At 38.5% G+C, this 17,806-nt stretch overlaps 1 protein-coding gene and 1 long non-coding RNA gene across 3 annotated transcripts; one reads left to right on the top strand and one right to left on the bottom strand.

Annotated features, from left to right (window-relative positions):
* Positions 1-854: 854 nt before the first annotated feature.
* Positions 855-13,601, bottom strand: LOC101173006 (protein eva-1 homolog B-like). Of its 2 annotated transcripts, none has more exons than XM_011485644.3 (4): positions 13,350-13,601; positions 3,255-3,399; positions 1,978-2,086; positions 855-1,628 (listed from the first exon to the last, which is right to left on the bottom strand). In XM_011485644.3, exons 3-4 carry the CDS (start codon positions 2,042-2,044, stop codon positions 1,192-1,194), a joined length of 504 nt encoding a protein of 167 aa, XP_011483946.1. In that variant the 5' UTR covers positions 2,045-2,086; positions 3,255-3,399; positions 13,350-13,601; the 3' UTR covers positions 855-1,191. The 2 variants fall into 2 exon arrangements, with proteins under 2 accessions (XP_011483946.1, XP_004078341.1); XM_004078293.4 differs by having other exon boundaries at positions 1,978-2,064; positions 13,350-13,600.
* A 2,301-nt stretch (positions 13,602-15,902) lies between these two features.
* Positions 15,903-17,311, top strand: LOC111948988. Its single transcript, XR_002874989.1, has 3 exons — positions 15,903-16,023; positions 16,684-16,786; positions 17,080-17,311. It is a non-coding gene; the product is annotated as an uncharacterized LOC111948988 (long non-coding RNA).
* Positions 17,312-17,806: the final 495 nt, after the last annotated feature.

Below are 17,806 nucleotides of genomic sequence, written 5' to 3'. Positions count from 1 at the left end.
CACTCGGTAGAGGTTAGTAAAATTTGGCACGGTTGGTTGTGTCTGAACATCTGTGAGCACATGTGAAGCTTTTCTGGGGCAAATGTGAGCTTTGCCTGCGTCCACAGAACAATTTGTACAGTAGAGATGACTGAAGCACTGATGACTCTTCCTCTACAAACAAATCCACCCTGTAAAATCCCACTAGTGTTTCTTTACAGGCAGTTAAAGAACTGTCTGGAGCCTGGATGATATTCAAACTTTGATAGGACCAAAGGTTTCTTATCATTTGACATACCTCTGAAACTGCTTACGTCATCATGTACAGTGCCCAAATTCATTTAACCTAGGCAGTTTAACATTGGGAGTTGGGTCATCTAGACATAGACACCAGTGAAGATCACAAATCATTGAAGAAAAAGGTTCAGCGCACATCTTGTGGGGTCTGGATGACCCAATTGCCAATGTTAAAGTGCCTAGGATAGCACAAGGGTTAGACAGCAAACATGGCCAACAGTGAAGATAATACAAAGGAAAAACATTGTGTAATTTTTTTCACAATATTTTATTTCTGAAATGCATGTTTTTCAAGTTATAAACTGACCAATCAGATGCCTCAATAACCCTTGTGCTATCTTAGATGACCCCACCCTTACATTGACGTGTTCTCCCTACCACGACAAAGGTGGATAAAGGTGGAAAGATTTCATGTAATCCATGGACACCAGTGAAGATCACAAATCATTGAAGAAAAAAGGTTCAACGCACTGTCTATTGGGTCCTGATGACCCAACTCCCAACGTTCTAGTACCTAGGATAGTACAAGGGTTACACAGCACAATCCAGGGTGTATTTTGGGATCTTTGGCTTTTTTCTTTTTTAGCTTTTTACACACTACAGCCAGAAAATATGAAGCACCATTTATTGATAAGGCTGAGTTATAACCAAATATCCTTCCACTCCCACATTCAAAACGCATATCAACAGAGGGGAAAAATACCTGTAAGACATCTGTTTTAATTAAACAAAGTCAATCAATAACATAGGATGCTACGCAAGAAGTGCAATATCTCAGAGTTTAGCTCTGTCAGAGTTTATCAAACACGACACCGTGATTTTCCTATTCCACAAGTAATTTTTCTTCAAAGGCATCAAGGGTCCCCCAAGTGGTCTTTGTAGCTCCTCCACAGTGTTTCTCTTGAAGCTTTAATCTCAATAGTAGTGCACTCTTCCAATTGTTCCCGTTCCCGATCCGAGAATATCCGGCTGGCCATTCCTCCAGATCTCCCGGATGATCCGTTCTCTCTCCTCCAGGCGCTGGGCCCGTTCCAGCTCCTCGGCTGATGTAAAAACATTCACACTCAGGCTCCCATCTGTTGACTGCTGGCCCACGTGGTTACCGACAGGGATTTCAGTGCTGGGCAAGGGGATCTGCGCCTCAAGCTCGTCACCTTCTTCCTCCTCTTCTTCCTCATCATCACTCTCCTCTTCATCCTCATTAGGAATTTTCAGTGGCTTCTTCTCAAGTGCTGAGGGGCTGATGTTGGTCCGCGGCTTGCAGGAGATTTGGATGACCAGGAGACAGAGGGTTAGCACCAGGCCGAAGCACACGCCGAGAACGAAGTAAAGGCCAAAGCTCTCTGGATTATCTAAAAACAATGAAAATAATTTGGTTACCCTTAGTAATTTTTAATTATGATTATGCAGTTTTTAGCCTGTGTCATTTTCTGGGACATAGCTTCTGCAGAGTGGCAGTAGTTCATTACAAATTCACCTCTGAGTTGTGGGTGAGACTGTTGGTGTAGAGCTCCTGACTCCCCAAAAAATTGAACGAAGTAATAAAAGAAAGAAATAAAGTAATACCCCAAAAGGCAATTTTACACTTGCATTTTTCTAATATATGTCCTCCATCATCAGAGAAATGCCACAAGAACAAGTTAAAGATACCCAAAACAACATTTTTATTGGATTGGGTCTTTAAAATTCTGTGAAACTTACCTCTGATATGCGCCAGTGCAGCTATGCTGTTGCTCAAAAGGTCCATTTCTTTTTTCTTCACATCCATGGTTATTCTTATTCTCTCTCCTAAAAAAGCACGTGGAATTTTCTGTCAAATATAAACAACTTCTTTGTAAATGCTCCCCTAATAAAATCTTTGAAGTCTTTGAATTCTTCACCCTTTCTCTTTTTCATTGCTATGGTTTGTGCTGCTACTGAATGCCAAACCCACTGACTTCTCCAGGTGGGTGGCAGCAACCTTCCAAGTCTTCAACAAAAGCCGCTCTGAATCTTTCTGAACTCCTGGCTTCTCCCAGTATCATCTTAATGCAATTGGCACATGGCTCTCCGCCTCTGTTATTCTCTCTGAGGCATGACAGCCCTCCATAAATGAGGTCAAGAGTCAGCTCTTCAAGTGGCCACAAAGGACTCCTTCCTGTCCGATGGGACATTAAATTTGTGCCGCCCAGAGGAAGAAGAGGCCAGTGCGTTGTTTTGTTTGAATGTTCTTCCCTGATATTCAAGAGGTCCTCTCTTCCTGTCAGGAGGCTGAAGGGCCTTGGTATGTTTGCAAGCATTTCTACAGACTTGTTGGCTGTATCACAGAGAGACCATGTTGTGTTATGCTGTAAGTCTGGGTTTCCTTGATTAGACTCTCAAGCTATTCTCTTCTTTCACCTTATTTCACTCTCATGAATCCCTGACATTTTGCAATTTTCTAAACGGATTGCACCTCTGGAATTAATTACATCACAATAGTGCAACATGAGCAGCAGCAGAAAATAGGCCACTTCAAAGAAGAAGATTTGAACGTATGTTGGCACGGCTACTCTTTAACATGTGCTTTGTGTTGTGGCTGGAAGTGGAAAAAAACATTCCCTTCTTGTGAAATGACGACGAACTCAACAGCCCTCCCACTCCAACCTATGTGCAACGCTCTCTAAGTCAAACCACATGTCACAATGTCTTTGCACGGATCGAGTGGATGCCTTCAAATTGCACAAACCACATGTTTTTGTTTGCATTTACCTCCAAATAGAAATGAGGGCATTAGCGCTCCCACTAATACCCTCATTTCTCGATCTCTATCACAATATGACAACACCTAAATAATTTGAGCTAATTTCTGGTGCTGTGTTGAGAAATCCTCAACCGCAAAGAGTGCATGTGGAACCCATTTGCTGTGTGCTCAGCTAATAAACTTTACAACACAACAAAAACTTGCACTATAGCAATAATAATCTAAAAGTGGAGCACATATTAAGTTTGGATCTTACCAAAAAAATAAAAATCCCAGATCAAGTCGTCAGTCTCAGCTCATAATGTAAAGAAAAGCAGCAGATCTGGCTCCTCCGTCTGACTCTCCAGTGGATCAAGGCCTGTGATCTTTGGTCCTCAGGCAAAACAGTTCATTTGGCCACCCTGAGACAAGAGCAAACACACATAGAAACACACATTCAGACGTCAAGCTACATTAGATTCAAAGTCACTGAGGCATCTGCAATGCAAACAACGGCAGGCCTGTTGCGGGATACACTGTCCAGCGAGAGATTACAGGCAGCTTTTTAGCTTTGAGTGTTTCAGCTGTGTCCACACTGGGAAAAAAGTGAACAGAGGCTCCAAAACCACAACGGCGCCCAGAATGTGTAGACTTCTGTATTTGTATTTGCTTTCACTTGAGAGCCATTCTAACTTCTTCAGTCCAAAAATGTTCAAAGACCTGTCTGTGGAACCTCATTTCATCAGTTAAGGTTTTGTAAAACATCAGCATAACACACGTTTTCAACATTACTAGCATGGTTCCACTCATACGAGGGCAAAGCTGCACAAAATGCTGAGCTGTGAGGTTTTCCCAACAGGTACCCTTGTTACGGGAAACCTTTCTGCCAGCTGCAGCTGCTTTAGCGGAGCCACTGTGTTTTCCTGAGCAGATTTGGATCTTGCTGACTCCTGGCAAATCTATACATTCCAAAACATTGAATGATGCGACTTTGCAACAGAGCAGTTACAATTTAGGCACAAAGCTTTTAGCTAACTTGCTCTACACCTTCGCAAAAAAAGAAAAAAAAATCTTCCAGTATGTCACATTCTGGGATGGATCTGTTCGCTGTCTCCCAGGAGATCCTCCACCTCCCAACTGTTTGCATATTCTAATAGAATCCACTCATCCTGTTTAAAAGCATGAACTTTTGAAACTATTTTGTTTTTGTCAAAGGTGAGAAGCTAAAATGTGCTCAAATTCTGCAGGACAAACGACTGGACAATTGCCAAAGGCAGATTACAGGAGTGTAACCTTGTCTTGTAATACAAGTTTTGGGGACCAAAAGGAATAATACTTGTACTTAACAACTGGAGACCCGTTTCTCTGTTAAAGCACTCACTGTTCTTTGCTGATGTTTTGTTGTGTTTTGTTTTCCTTTAACAAGGGAATTATTAACAGACCCACTCCCACCCAGCTCCAGTCTGACTCAGCCTTCAGACATTTTTTCCAGGTGACTCAGTTTGCTTCTTCTCGTTTGCTGGATGTAGCAAACACACGTAAAAATGAGAATCAAACTGCTTTTTCCGTGATATTTCGGATTCTAATAAATGTGACAAAACAAAGATGTACTTTTGTATATACTGCAGAAATCTTACTTACTGGAGCCAAGTGAAACATACATTTGGGCACACAAAAAAAAAAATTAGAAGGCTGCAGTGGCACTTTTAACCCTTGTGCTATCCTAGCCACTTTAACATTGGGAGTTGGGTCATCTAGACCCCACTAGACAGTGTGTTAAACTTATTTTTTTTAATGATTTGTGATCTTCACTGGTGTCCATGGATGACATGAAATCTTTCCACCTTTATCCACCTTTGTCATGGTAGGAATTACACGTCAAAGTAAGGGTGGGGTCATCTAAGATAGCACAAGGGTTGTAGTCTTTTAGTGTTTTTGTGGGGCAGATCTATAAAATAGCCCACTGAAATCTTGCAGTTTTTACTTGGTTCAATGTTGGCTTTAATGCTAATTGCAAAGCATTTCTCTAAATTTTCTGCAGCACAGCTCTGTGCGCCTTGCTGGACGTCCTGTGACGTTAATGTTTAATCTTATTTTTTTCCACTTATCATCTGCTCTTTCCTGGCTTCATATCCTTTGGTCAAACCCTCAGGCATCCTCTTCCTGAATCCTTTGTGAGCTGCAGGCTGTAAAATAACCACATGTCATGCCAATGACACTTTTAACAGTGTGGGAAAATGCATCTCAATATCTTGTAAAACAGAAATAACTTTATCGGCAAAGTCGGGCTGAGAGTCATGAAATTTCTCAGTCAGCAGGCGGGTTATTTTTATCAGTGCAGTAACCCGCATAAGCAAAGTTAACCATGTTGTTTTGGTTTGGGAAGAAGTCAAGCACCATTTTAGACCGGGATTGTTTGCTTTGTTTTGAATAAGGAAGCTGGAAATGATGAGATACTCCAAATGTGGCCTGACAGTTTCCTTGTCATCTACTCCTTGCTCTTCCTTTTTCTCAAGGCCTGTTCCATTTTGAAGCATCAACATTTGGCACAGAGGCTTCTCTCAAAATAGCTTGTATTGTTTGGGTAAGATACAACAAATGGGTAGTCTACTGTATTCAGCGAAACCAGTCTGTATAGCATAAAGCATAAAATAAAGAAAAAGCCTTCACAGGAAAGCTTAAATGCAAAGGGAAAACAGAACAGTAGGACAGAAACTCAAAGCAAAAAGTTACAGTGCCATCAAATGCAAATGGATTGAAAGTGAATCATCCATTAAGTTTTAAGTTATTCAAGCATGGCCAGCTAAAGTTTGTAGAAAAAGAAAACATATTAAACCAAGGATTTTGTTTTGTTATACTTCTAAAAAGACTATTTGCACAGATTTACTCAGGAATGTCACTCATTTTGCAGGTGTAAACAGTATAAAATGCAATATTTAGACCCAAACTCAAAACCCCTCACACTCTGGGAAGGTTTTTATTTGGTTTAATGAATAAAGCTTTTAAAAGTCGTTTTATAAAGGTTAAAGACTACAGACATGGTATTAGTAAGCAAGAAAATTAGCCCTAATGAATAAGGGTCTTCAAGTTCAAAAATGATATTTTTCCTTATCAAATAAGCTATTTCAGAAAATAATCCATTAAACTACACTTTTATGTATGCAAAGGGGTGAGGCCATTTTCCATTTATACACAGAACCTCTCAAGGTCAAGTTACAGCAGGAGGCCAGAGTGTGCCATTTACTTATTGTGATGCTTAACCATAGAGAACTCTTTTCAATTCCTCAAATTTTTTTCGTGCTTGACTAAATATGGTTTTCTTTGGACATAACCTCCCTGAATGAAAATAGCCATGGTGATAATCAGTCACATTTGACTGGTTCGGGTCCACGCACACTGAGCAAGATCACAGAGACTGTCAATAAGATTTATAGTAGCTGATCTTTTTGCTTTTCTTGAATGTGTTCAGTAAACCGTTTCTGTGGCTCCTACTAAAAAAAGACTGGACCGCATGATCCACATCATTAAATAAAATAATGTGGATCATTTATTCATTACTATTTGCTTTCAAAGTCTATTCAAAAACATGGCAGGTTCTCCTTACGTAAATATTCTAACCTTTCCTTTTTGGTTCACCTTCCTCTCTTGAAAGCTGATAACAATTTTACAATAAGCTGGATTTAGACAAAAGGTCTGCAACCCTAATACTAATATGCCTCCTGGGTGGTTTAGTAGATGATTCATCATGAACCAGCAACAACAGAATAATGTATTCTTTAAGCTCTAAAATATAATGAGGTTTCAAGTTTCCCCGACCTCAGCAGAGGAGCAGATTGTTACCTTTCCCTTGAAAACACAACAATCCAAATTTTTTCATATAAAGGTCAGTCTGACCAAAAGGTAATTGTAAAAAATTTTTTATCTTCAGTTCTAAAATAAACTTTGTGCCATCACTATTTGAATTTTTGAAAGATAACTTTTGACAACAAGATCTTTGTTTGTTTTTTTTGGCATCTGTTTGTTGTGAATTCGAAATATCCTTACATCCTCTTTTCAAGATCTCTAGTGATCTGCCCATCATAAACAAGAATGTAGATATACCGGTAATCAAACCTTACTTTGAATGTAATGAACTAACCTCAAATGTGGAAAGGAGTAAAAAAAAATCTTGAAAAATGTTAAGATTACTTTGACAAATCAGATTATGTTTGATGTAATTTGATATCTTTTCATTTGATCCTAGTACAATCAATATAATTTAATTACTTTCTGTTTAGTTACCCATCTGTCCCTGTTCTTATTTCTTTTTGTTTAATCTGATTACCTTTGGTGCAATCAGATTGCTTTATATGTAATCTAGTTACTATCAATACAACCCGATTACTTTCTGTGTAATTGCATTACTGTCCTGTAATCTGATTACTTTAAGTGTAATCTGATTTCTTTCCATTCAATCTTATTACTTTTGGTTTAATCAGATTACTTTAAATAGAATCTGATTTTTAGATCTGATTACTCTAAATGCCTCCTATTACTTTTTATTTTAGTTTGATAGCACATGCATACGAACAAGGGTTCAAGAGTAACAAGTAACATAAGTTCCACTCCGATTATCTTTTGATCCATTTTAAAACCGTTCGTATTGGTCTTAAGTCTGATTGTACCATTTTTTAGCAAAAATAAGAAAAAAACCTGTGTAGTTTTCTAACTTTTTTGGACAGCATTTTTTAGTCTGCTCTGATTTGAATAAAACATTACTCAGACATATAATTCTAAGCTTAATTTTCTTTATCTATCATGACAAAAATGCCAAAAGAACATTTTGGAACACCAAAAATCCGATTTTCATTGGAGTGGGTTTAAATTCTGTCTTGAGGGAATATTATGATAACTCCTAAAAGTGTGGCGTCCTGAATTATCAGGAGTACAGAAAGTGTGAATAAAAATAAAATGTAATGCCCGTTGCCCCACATAGACTATTCCATTACCCTCATGCGCCTCCCCTCTTTTAATCGTTTCTTTTGTTTCAAGTGCGATGAGTCTGTTCCTTTGGTTTCTCTGTGGCCATCCCTTAAGACGGATGCTAGACTGAATTAAAAATCTGCTTCCAAGCACAAAAACATGGATTCCATTTGAAGGTGCAGCTCTGAGGATGCAGTGCAGAGTTGCAATCTTGAGACGATCCTCTCCCTGAGTAAACAGCATGTCGACATTACTGCACTGAGAGAGGATTTGATTATTGTATTTCTCTTCATAGAAGGTTTTAGCTCAGTTAGGGATCTGTACAGCTCAGCATCACTTGTTGGAAAAGACAGGACTTTTCAGGAGCAAGAGGAACTCTTTGAACTGAACCAAGATGGTGATTTAACCCTTGTGCTATCTTATATGACCCCACCCTTACATTGACGTGCTCTCCCTACCATTACAAAGGTGGATAAAGGTGGAAAGATTTCATGTAATCCATGGACACCAGTGAGGTTCACAAATCATTGAAGAAAAAAGGTTCAGCGCACTGTCTAGTGGGTCCAGATGACCCAGCTCCCAACGTTGTAGTACCTAGGATAGTACAAGGGATACAGCCAAACTTTGCTGATCTTCAATCGGAATTTTGGTTGACTCCTGTTCAGGTTTTTCCCCATCTGACCAGCAAAGCTTTCATCATTTTCCGTGACCTTTCAGTGTGAGCTGAGATTTTCAAGATTGACTGTGATCAAAACTAAAGACTGGGAGCTGCAGAGGGAGAACTTTGTTTGTGTACATCTTCCTTTCCTTACAGGATATTGTGTTTATCTAAACGGGCCCAAGTTTCCACACAAGTTTGTGTAAGCATCTTTAAAAATATACATTATTCTATCATACATACTATAGTATCATTTTGGAATATTTTGGTTTTCCTGAGGTTTCTTTTAATGTAAAATCTGCTTGAAAAACATAAACAAAAGTACAAGAGGTGGAATCTAAATAACTGGAAAAAAGAAAATGAAACAAAGATTTAAGCAAATTTTTGTACACATTTTGCTGCTTTTGATTTGCTCAATCTGTTTAAGATGACAAAATTTAGGACAAATTTGACTTGGATGCTTACTTTCAGCCTTCTGGTCAGTTACTGTTATGTTATGAAGACTGTAATTTTAACTTGGAAATCCCAAAAACTTAAAAAAAGCAGAATTAAAGCTAAACCTTAGAGACTTTGAATCCTGGAAGATAAATTACAGTTTTTGCGACTTTATATGACTTCAATTCAAGTCATATGTGACTCTAATCCACCCACAAAAAGTCCCCCAAAAAAGCATAAAGGTTATTGTGACTGAACTCTTTTTCCTACTGGGCGATTTAATTAAAACCAAGCTCCTTGAAGTTTCTGGTTTCAAAATGAGACCAAAAGAGAGCCTTGTTTTTACATGTTCAAAGCTAAATAGTACTCTGTTTGGCTTTGAACGTGTAATTGACAGGATATACATTACATAAAAACTGCTGCTCCTGTAATGATGGAAAGACAAAAAAAAAGGACTCCCAAGTTTAAACATGGAATCCACACAAGCATTTTAACAGAGAAGACAATGTTGTTTATTAAGTATCAAGTTGAGTAAATGTGATTGATTTTTTGGTCACTGCTTGTTTTCTTGAGATTATGTTTTGTACGGATGGCAGGTAATGGAGATGTGAGACGGAGGCAGTTAAAATAGTCAAGATGCGTCCCATATGTGAGGCATCATCGGCGTGTTTTAGTATGTAAATAAAGAGGAAATATGCAGATATGATCAAGCTACAAAAATGTTAGGAGCCAGATTGGAAAAGCTGAGAGTTTCGGTTTGCTGACAGGGTTTATTTGTGCGTGCACGTGTGTGTATGTTGTACTTTGCAGTGTGTTAATCACGTGAACATTCCCCTGTGATGCTACGGAGCAAAAAGGCTTTAGATCATCCCAGACTGCAAGCTCTAAAAATAGATTTCTGGCTTTTTCATTGAAGTGAGCAACCATCCAGCAGCACAAAGGCATCACATACTGTTTCAATTACATGGACCCTTTGGAGTACATTGACACGCAAAACACATGTTCACCCTTTCCACTGATGGTTTTGTAGAAATCTTTGAATTTCTAGGTTTTGTCCTGGTAATAATAAACAAATGACAGAATATTTATACACAAAAAAGATTTCCCTTAAATAGGATAAAGTGGATTGTTTCTTTTCTTTTAATTTATATGCTTTTCTACACAAAACAAGTTCCATTATTATCTATATAAAAAAAAGTAAAGTGACTACTTTTCTCTGACATCGTCTTACCATTTATCAGGACAAAAAGTGGTTAAAATTGTCCACGTTGATTAACATCTTTCTTTTCCACCTACTTTTTGCCACACTGGTCTTCCTTATCTTGACTAACTATAATTAGATCTTCTCTAAAAATGGGTTAATAGTTCGGATAGACACATGCAGTAATGGCTGGAACACACTCATGAAGTTTGATTATTGAATCTTCAACATTCATTCTACAGCCGCCTGTCAATCAAAATTAAATTGTTGACGATCAAACAGGGTAAGAATTTCCTTTTTTTATACTGTGTAAATATATTATATATATATATATATATATACATATTTGCAGGCTAGTACTGTCAGCAGCATCGAACAGTGACGCTGCTTCTATCAAGAACAAGTAAAGTACAGCTCTGTTACAGATGGATGAGGAGAAAAAAAAACATTTAAAGAATTGAATTTAGGTGAAAAAACTTCACTTCTCTGAAAAGTTTGCGGATAAAATGCATGCTTTTTGTCCTTGTTTAAATGGCAAAAACGAGTGATAGAAAGTTCAGCATGAATAATTTAGGTTCTTCAGTCTACTTTCAAAAGGATTGGGTTAAGGGGGCGTGTCTTCTTACAAGTCTGCTGATCATCATCTGATCTGGCATGACTTTATGCTGCATGAAACCATTATCTCTGCATTTCAGCTGCTCAATATATTTTTTTTCCTTTTTTTCTTGTGAATGCTTTCTCATTTAACAAAATATTCACCTAATACTTATGAGCTTTATGAATTTCTTGATTTAGTTGTTATAGGAAAATTGTCACTTCTCCGCACCTTATTTATTTTAAACATGAATGCTCAAACTTGTGATGTATGATTTTGAAAAAGCTTTTTTGACACTTTTATGAACTTTAGTGGCTCTGCAAGTTGTTTAACTTGGTTCCCTCAAAGACCCACTCCAATCAAAATCATGTTTTAGATGTTTTTAAATTGGCATTTTTCTCATGAAGACATTAGGAATATTAAGATTGAAACTGCGTTTTTGAGTACCACTATTTCTTTATTCAAATCGCGGTGAATCAGGAACAGACGAAAAAAGTCAGTTTGCAAAAGCTTGTAATTGTCAACAAGCTCCCTGCTCCACCCCATTCTGATTCATCCACTTGTAGACAAATAGATCCAATCTTTGTTTTCCTCGTCTGAGCTGACATCTGGCTCAAAACTGTACGGCCGGATAGCTCCAATTTTGCTCTGCATTTTTGTTGCATCGGTAAGGTTAGGTTGGGGTTGTGAAGGGCTGTAAGCTAACAGGAGAGAGTGTAAACAAAGGGATGATGGGAAATAAGTAAGGCTTACTCCCTGCCAACAGTCCCACCCACAACTCAGAGGCAAATTTCTGATAAACTCCTGCTGCTCCTGCCGAAACTGTCCTAGAAAACGACACAGGTTTTTTGATTTTGCCTAAAAACTGCATTATAATAATAATTCATAATTAAAAGACCACTTGGAACGCTTTAAAAAAAGATCAAAAGATCCTATGATTGCAGTTTCTTGCTAATGCAAAGATTCAATTTAAATTATTTGTATTCCCTTTATTCATTTATATTAGCCAACCAAAAATCTTTGTCAAACGTTAACTAAATATGAACAGAGAGCAGAAAGCTTATTACCCTTGTGCTATCCTATGGGGTCCAGATGACCCAACCCTTACATTACCATGTTGTCCCTACCATGACAAAGGATGGATAAAGGTGAAGAGGATTTCATGTAATCCATGGACACCAGTGAGGTTCACAAATTATTGAGGAATGTTAACATGCCCAGGATAGCACAAGGGTTAAGAAGCTAACGCCAATAAGAAAAGCTGTGATTTTTGTTTATTTATTTTTTAACTTTATTGATGTTTATTCTGTTCCGTCTTTATATCTAAATTTTACAAATTTGAAGCTGTCACTCTTAAGTCCCTCACAACACAGGATTACCCCATGATCCTTGCTGCAGTGTAAACAGTATGTACAGAGTCTTATCTGCACTTTTTACCCTTTTTCTTACAAAGAGCTGCAGTGTTTATTTTTTGTGTAATGTTAGATCTCTGTTCAAGCTGAGTCTATCTCTGGCTCGGCAGTAATTTTCTGTGTCTCTCCCATACACAGATTGGTACCCTGGGAGTTTAGACAAGCAAGTCAAATCAGAAAGTAACCTTTGACCTCTCTGGACATAGATGAAGTCAACTACCAGCCTCAGATAAGACACTGAGTGATAAACGAGACAGTGGGCAAAGGAAAAGCTGCGCTAAATGGGCTAAAGAGGTCACGCAGAAGGCAAGACGTCTTTGCTTGCCTTGCAGGGGTTGTTTCACCGCCTATCTCACTCATCCGAAAAAGTGTTGTCAGATTGACTGGAGGTGGTGGAGTTGAAGTGAAGCCTGCTCGCTCAGATATCATTAATTAGTGGAGACCCCAGGGAGCTGCTCTGTGGAGTCTCCACCCGTATTACTATCTCAATTTCAGCTCATGTTTTCTCTGACAGAAGGTGAGAACGGCAAACATTCAGCAGACAGCCGATTCCACAAAAAACATGTTTGGATTAACTTGGATGGAATGAAGGAAACTATTAAAAGTGTGCACTTTAAGACTTCCCGTAGAAAAGCCTGTCACATGTCTAATACAGACTACAACTATTAAGCTATTGCAAACTTTGAAAATAATGTGCAAACACCTAAGGAAAATTAAATTTTCTGCCTGAGTTTTTGCCATTTCACCTTTTCTTGGTCCATTTATAACAATGAAATGAATGAATGCCAACTTCCAGCCCAGCTCAGAGAACCTGATGAAAATTAAAAACTTTAGGAGGGATTTAAACACTTTCATAAATAAAATGCCCATAAAGTAGAGTATTTAACTGAAAACATCACAGAAATTTCCTGTTTTTCTCTTAAACTTTGCACTTCTTTAAATATAAATCTGAATAGAAATGTGGCATTTCCAAACAGAATTTTAATGAAAGCGGCTGTACAAAAGTTTTAATAATGAGCATGCTGGTTTCCTAAAAACTTTGAGAGGCAGTCTAGCATTTCCCAGTGGTTTCCATGGGACAACGCACACATTCAAACTGTCAAACTCACCGGTAAGTGATGAGACTGAGCACTGCGCTTAAGTTCTTCAGTTCTCACAGTTCAGCCGGGGACTGCTTGCTCCTTTTCTTTTTACCTCCAAAACACATTACGTGGTGTCCTTGCTGTTTCACAGTCCCTGTTGTGGTCAAATCCCGAGTGTGCATGTGTGTGTCTGTGTATGTGCAAAGTGGTGGGGAAGAGGTGGTAACTTCCTTTCAAAGCTGCAGTGAGGAACAGAGGTTTCTCTCTCGCGGGTCCAGCAGGAAAAGCTGTCATACTATCCCTGCTTCAAATGAAAAAAAAAGAGGAACGACCAAAAAAGGGCAAGCGTTGGGAAAAAGGGAGGGAATTGAGGACTGTGAGTGTGTGTAACAGTGTTTAGTTTGGTGGGGGTTTTCCCGCTGTTTAAGAAAAAAAATGGCAAACTCAGACAAATTAGCCTAAGTCTTTCTAAATATAGACCAAGGCAACAAAAAGGAAAACACAATGGAAAAATGCTGAAAAACTCTTAGAATTTTTTTGATATAGATCACAGTTAAATTATTGAGTTGTTTTTTCAGCTTCTCTTCTGTTCTCATCGTTCAAAATTGCTGGGCACAAAAAGATCCATGTCTTTGTTTCCATCTAACATGATCTTACATTACGCTGCATTTAAGATGAAATAAGATAAGAACACCTATGAGGAAACCGCCTTGCAAAAGGAAACCTACACTTACAACAGAGCACCGCTTGGATACCATTTTCCAAGTAGTTAGGTTGGAGCAGTTGTTTTGTTGCTTATTTAACCCTTTTGCTATCCTAGGCACTTTACCATTGGGAGATGGGTCATCTAGACCCACTGGACAGTGCTCTGAACCTTTTTTCTTCGATGATTTGTGATCTTCACTGGTGTCCATGGATTACATGAAATCTTTCCACCTTTATCCACCTTTGTCATGGTAGGGAGAACACGTCAATGTAAGGGTGGGGTCATCTAAGATAGCACATGGGTTAAAAAGTAAATTTCAATTAAATAAAAATACAGACACACCTAAATTTCACACATTTTTTCAAAAATGTTTTGGGACATTGTGTCAGAAAACTGTAGTACCTTGTTCATGTCTTGATTGAAAGACATGCAGTATTTCGTGTTACCACATATAACATTCCTATGAACTCATTTTGGTGGGGCATTAACAGAAGTCCAATTTACTTTGAGCTCAATTTAGTGTAGTTTTAAAGACCCACTCTGATGAAAATCAAACTTGGGGTGTTTCTTTATTTTAAAGATTTAAAGATAAGTATTTAAAGAAGGGCATAGTTTAACCCTTGTGCTGTCCTAAGCACTTTAACATTGGGAGTTGGGTCATAGAGACCCAGACAGTGCTCTAAACCTTTTTTCTTCAATGATTTGTGATCTTCACTGGTGTCCATTGATTACATGAAATCTTTCCACCTTTACCTGATTCACAGTGATGTCCCATCACCCTTCCCACCAAGGGGCCCTAAATGTCTGGGGTGCGGTTAAAATTGGCGGGTAGGGTGCTAAGAGAACATCTGCTGCGTCCAAGATATGCGGCTCTTTCCTCCGTGTGCTAGGCCAGAGGGCCCCGACTATCGCGTCAACCTATGATGACCGTATTTTGCGCTCTCTGTGTAGGATATACTGGAGGAGCACGGGGGGAAACAACTCTCAGCTGCAGAGGATGTGAACAGGTAGAGAGAAAAAGCAGGTAGAGAGAGGGGGAGGGGCTTTGGCTTCAACTCGGTCAGAGAGATTGAAACAAGGCGTCAGATTTAGATGCAGCCTTCACTGCAGGAGTTGAAGTAGAGACTCTCTGTGATGATCTCAAACATGGAAACATGATTACCAAGTAGAACTCTGCAAACTACTAAACCCCATCTATCCACATTCTTGGTGTCTAGTGTTGCGGAGTGTGTGTGTGTGTGTTGGGGACCGCAGGTTCGTGTGTGAGAGGAGGGAGCGGAAGAAAGGAGATGAGAGGAGCGCGCGTGCAGCGACAGAGGGGTGTGAGAGCGGAGGGAGGAGTGTGCGTTCATATTCTGTGTGTTTAGAGGAAGGATAACTGTAATAAAGAGAAAGTTTCTGGCAACACTGCTGCTAGCTTCTCTTGTAGAAAAATCATGCTCCCTTCACAGCTCACTGTGACGTTACTTTCTGTTAGGTAGTTAGCCGCTCAAATTTCAGAATAAAGCACTTCAATTGCTGCTTTACTTCCGTTGTGAGTTAATGTGTTGCAAGGTAAGTTAATGTGTTGTGTTGTGACCCTTCTGGGCCATGAGTTATTGTGTTGTGTTGTGAGTTAATGTGTTGTGTGTTAAGTTAATGTGTTGTGTGTAAAGTTAATGTGTTGTGTTGTGACCCTTCTGGGCCACTGAATGTTCTGCAAAAGAAAGTTGGCTGCACTTTAATGATGGCACCTTTCAACAAACCTTAACCAATCTGGCAACCCAAATGATGACGTTACGCCACTCTTAGCAACGATTGGTCAACATCATTTCATCTGAGCCTGGCGCAGTGTACATTTACGAGCGCATTTTGTTTCAATAAAGTTGGGAAAAAGAAAAAAAACTAGCGCATTTTGTCACGTTGATCAACGCGACAACAAGAGAACTTTATGCCAAAGAGACTTTATCCATCAGGAGCTGAAAAAAGATGAAGAATTTAAACATCAGTCACAAGGTAGGTTTGGAGGATGTTGGGGCCGGATTCTTCTCCTGCCTTTCTGTGCAGCTACACGATTTACGTAAAATACTAATCAATCCGAGGTGAAGATTGCACAAAACTATCCCGTTTGTCGTAATTTCCAATGGAAAACTAGAAAATAATTCTGATACCCAAGTTTCCAAGATGAGGTCAGACACATGACCTTCCAAAACGGCGGAGAGCAGAGAAAAGTAAATAATGACAACGGTATCTGATAATGTTTTAACTCACGTTATCGTATTGGTTAATTATTTTGCTAACACATATTTAGTGCGATCTGCATTTTCCGGTTGTGTCAGTATAAAAACTGCTGTTTATCTGTTATAGACAGTCAGGTAGTCTGACTTTTACAACAATGAGTGTGTCTTAAAATCTTGCATTAGCATGAAATATGGAGAATCAAAACTGCCAAATACAAACAGGAAAAACATTTTCTCATTTATAAATGACGAAAAAAATAAATGTACTAATTTTAAAATTATGAATATACAAAATAATAATAAAGGAGTGCATAAATGGTAATATTTCCATTTCTACTCAAATTAGTGTTCACATTTATTATTTATAAATGGGTACATTTATTTCTTATTTGTATTTTGCAGTTTTGGTTTTACATAATGAGGATGTTTTGCACAGTTTCTTCCCAGCCAACAGTTTCTTCTGCTCTCAAAAAGTATTGGAGGTGGTGCAGCGTCCACATCCCAAGATGTTCCTGACATCACTGAAGATGTCATCTCAGGTAACTTTAATAGCATGTAAAGTATTTAAAAAAAACAGTGTCTGAATAACCCCTTTTTTCATAAACAGCAGCTGAAGAGAATGAAGTCCCAAATTGTTCATATTTAAATAAACAAATGTGACCTCATACAAATATACAATCAAACAATCAATCTCTCATAAATATATAAAACGATCATGAAATTGTGAAAAACCTGCACACAGATTTTAAATGAGCCAGTAAACTATTATTAGTATTCTTATTTTATTAGCTTTATCAGTGATTATTGTATACTAAAAATTCTTGTTTTTTAGCTGCAGAAGAAACTCCTGTCACCACATCTTCTGTTGAAAGGGAAAACGTTGATGCTGCTGCTGGTAAGTTTGGTCCAGCTGAACGGCCAACCACTCTCTGATCCAGTATGAATGGATTTGGTGCAAAGAGGTCCTTTTCAGACGGATAAAGACGCTGACTTTCCAAAATCCCCATCATTGAGCTGTTGTGTTCTTTATTTTGGATTGTTTTATTGTTATTTGATTTTCTATTAAGTTGTTGTTTTTAATGAGTTGGAGTTTTGTGAATGTCATTTGTTGAGTGCCTAATGTTACATTAAAAAATATATATCTATATACATTTTTCATTCATATTTTTTTCTTTTCACTTTTAATTTTTTTTGGCACCACTAAATGTGCATCCAACATGCAAGCAATAAACTGTATTCAGTTCTTCAGCAGCAACAATAATACATTCACAAAATGTATTAATAGAGACATCTCATTTATATTACAATAACAGTTGCATTTTGTTGGTGCTGCTCATCAGTTAGAGGGCCCACAAATTAAATTTGCCTCTGCTGTCAATCAGACAGACCTTGTGCCGTCAGCCAGACCACACCACACAGTGTGGTCCAGCCTGGAAGTTCTCATCAAAACGTCTGAACTTCCTGTGATCAGGGATGATATGTGAAGTTGCTCCACAGTCGACCATCTAATGTCTTCTCCCTCGCTCACTCGGAAAGCGAACTCCTTCTCCTGGTTTATC

Source organism: Oryzias latipes, chromosome 16 (assembly GCF_002234675.1).
Source record: "Oryzias latipes chromosome 16, ASM223467v1".
Classification (NCBI taxonomy): domain Eukaryota; kingdom Metazoa; phylum Chordata; class Actinopteri; order Beloniformes; family Adrianichthyidae; genus Oryzias; species Oryzias latipes.
Note: the sequence above shows the minus strand (reverse complement) of the source record. Positions and strands in the feature narration are given on the sequence as shown.

Excerpts from the sequence above, each read along its gene's own strand:
- LOC101173006 (XM_011485644.3), bottom strand. The coding sequence starts at position 2,044 with ATGGATGTGAAGAAAAAAGAAATGGACCTTTTGAGCAACAGCATAGCT. Across the intron at positions 1,629-1,977 it reads TGCACTGGCGCATATCAGAG|ATAATCCAGAGAGCTTTGGC; the intron begins GTAAGTTTCACA and ends CATTGTTTTTAG.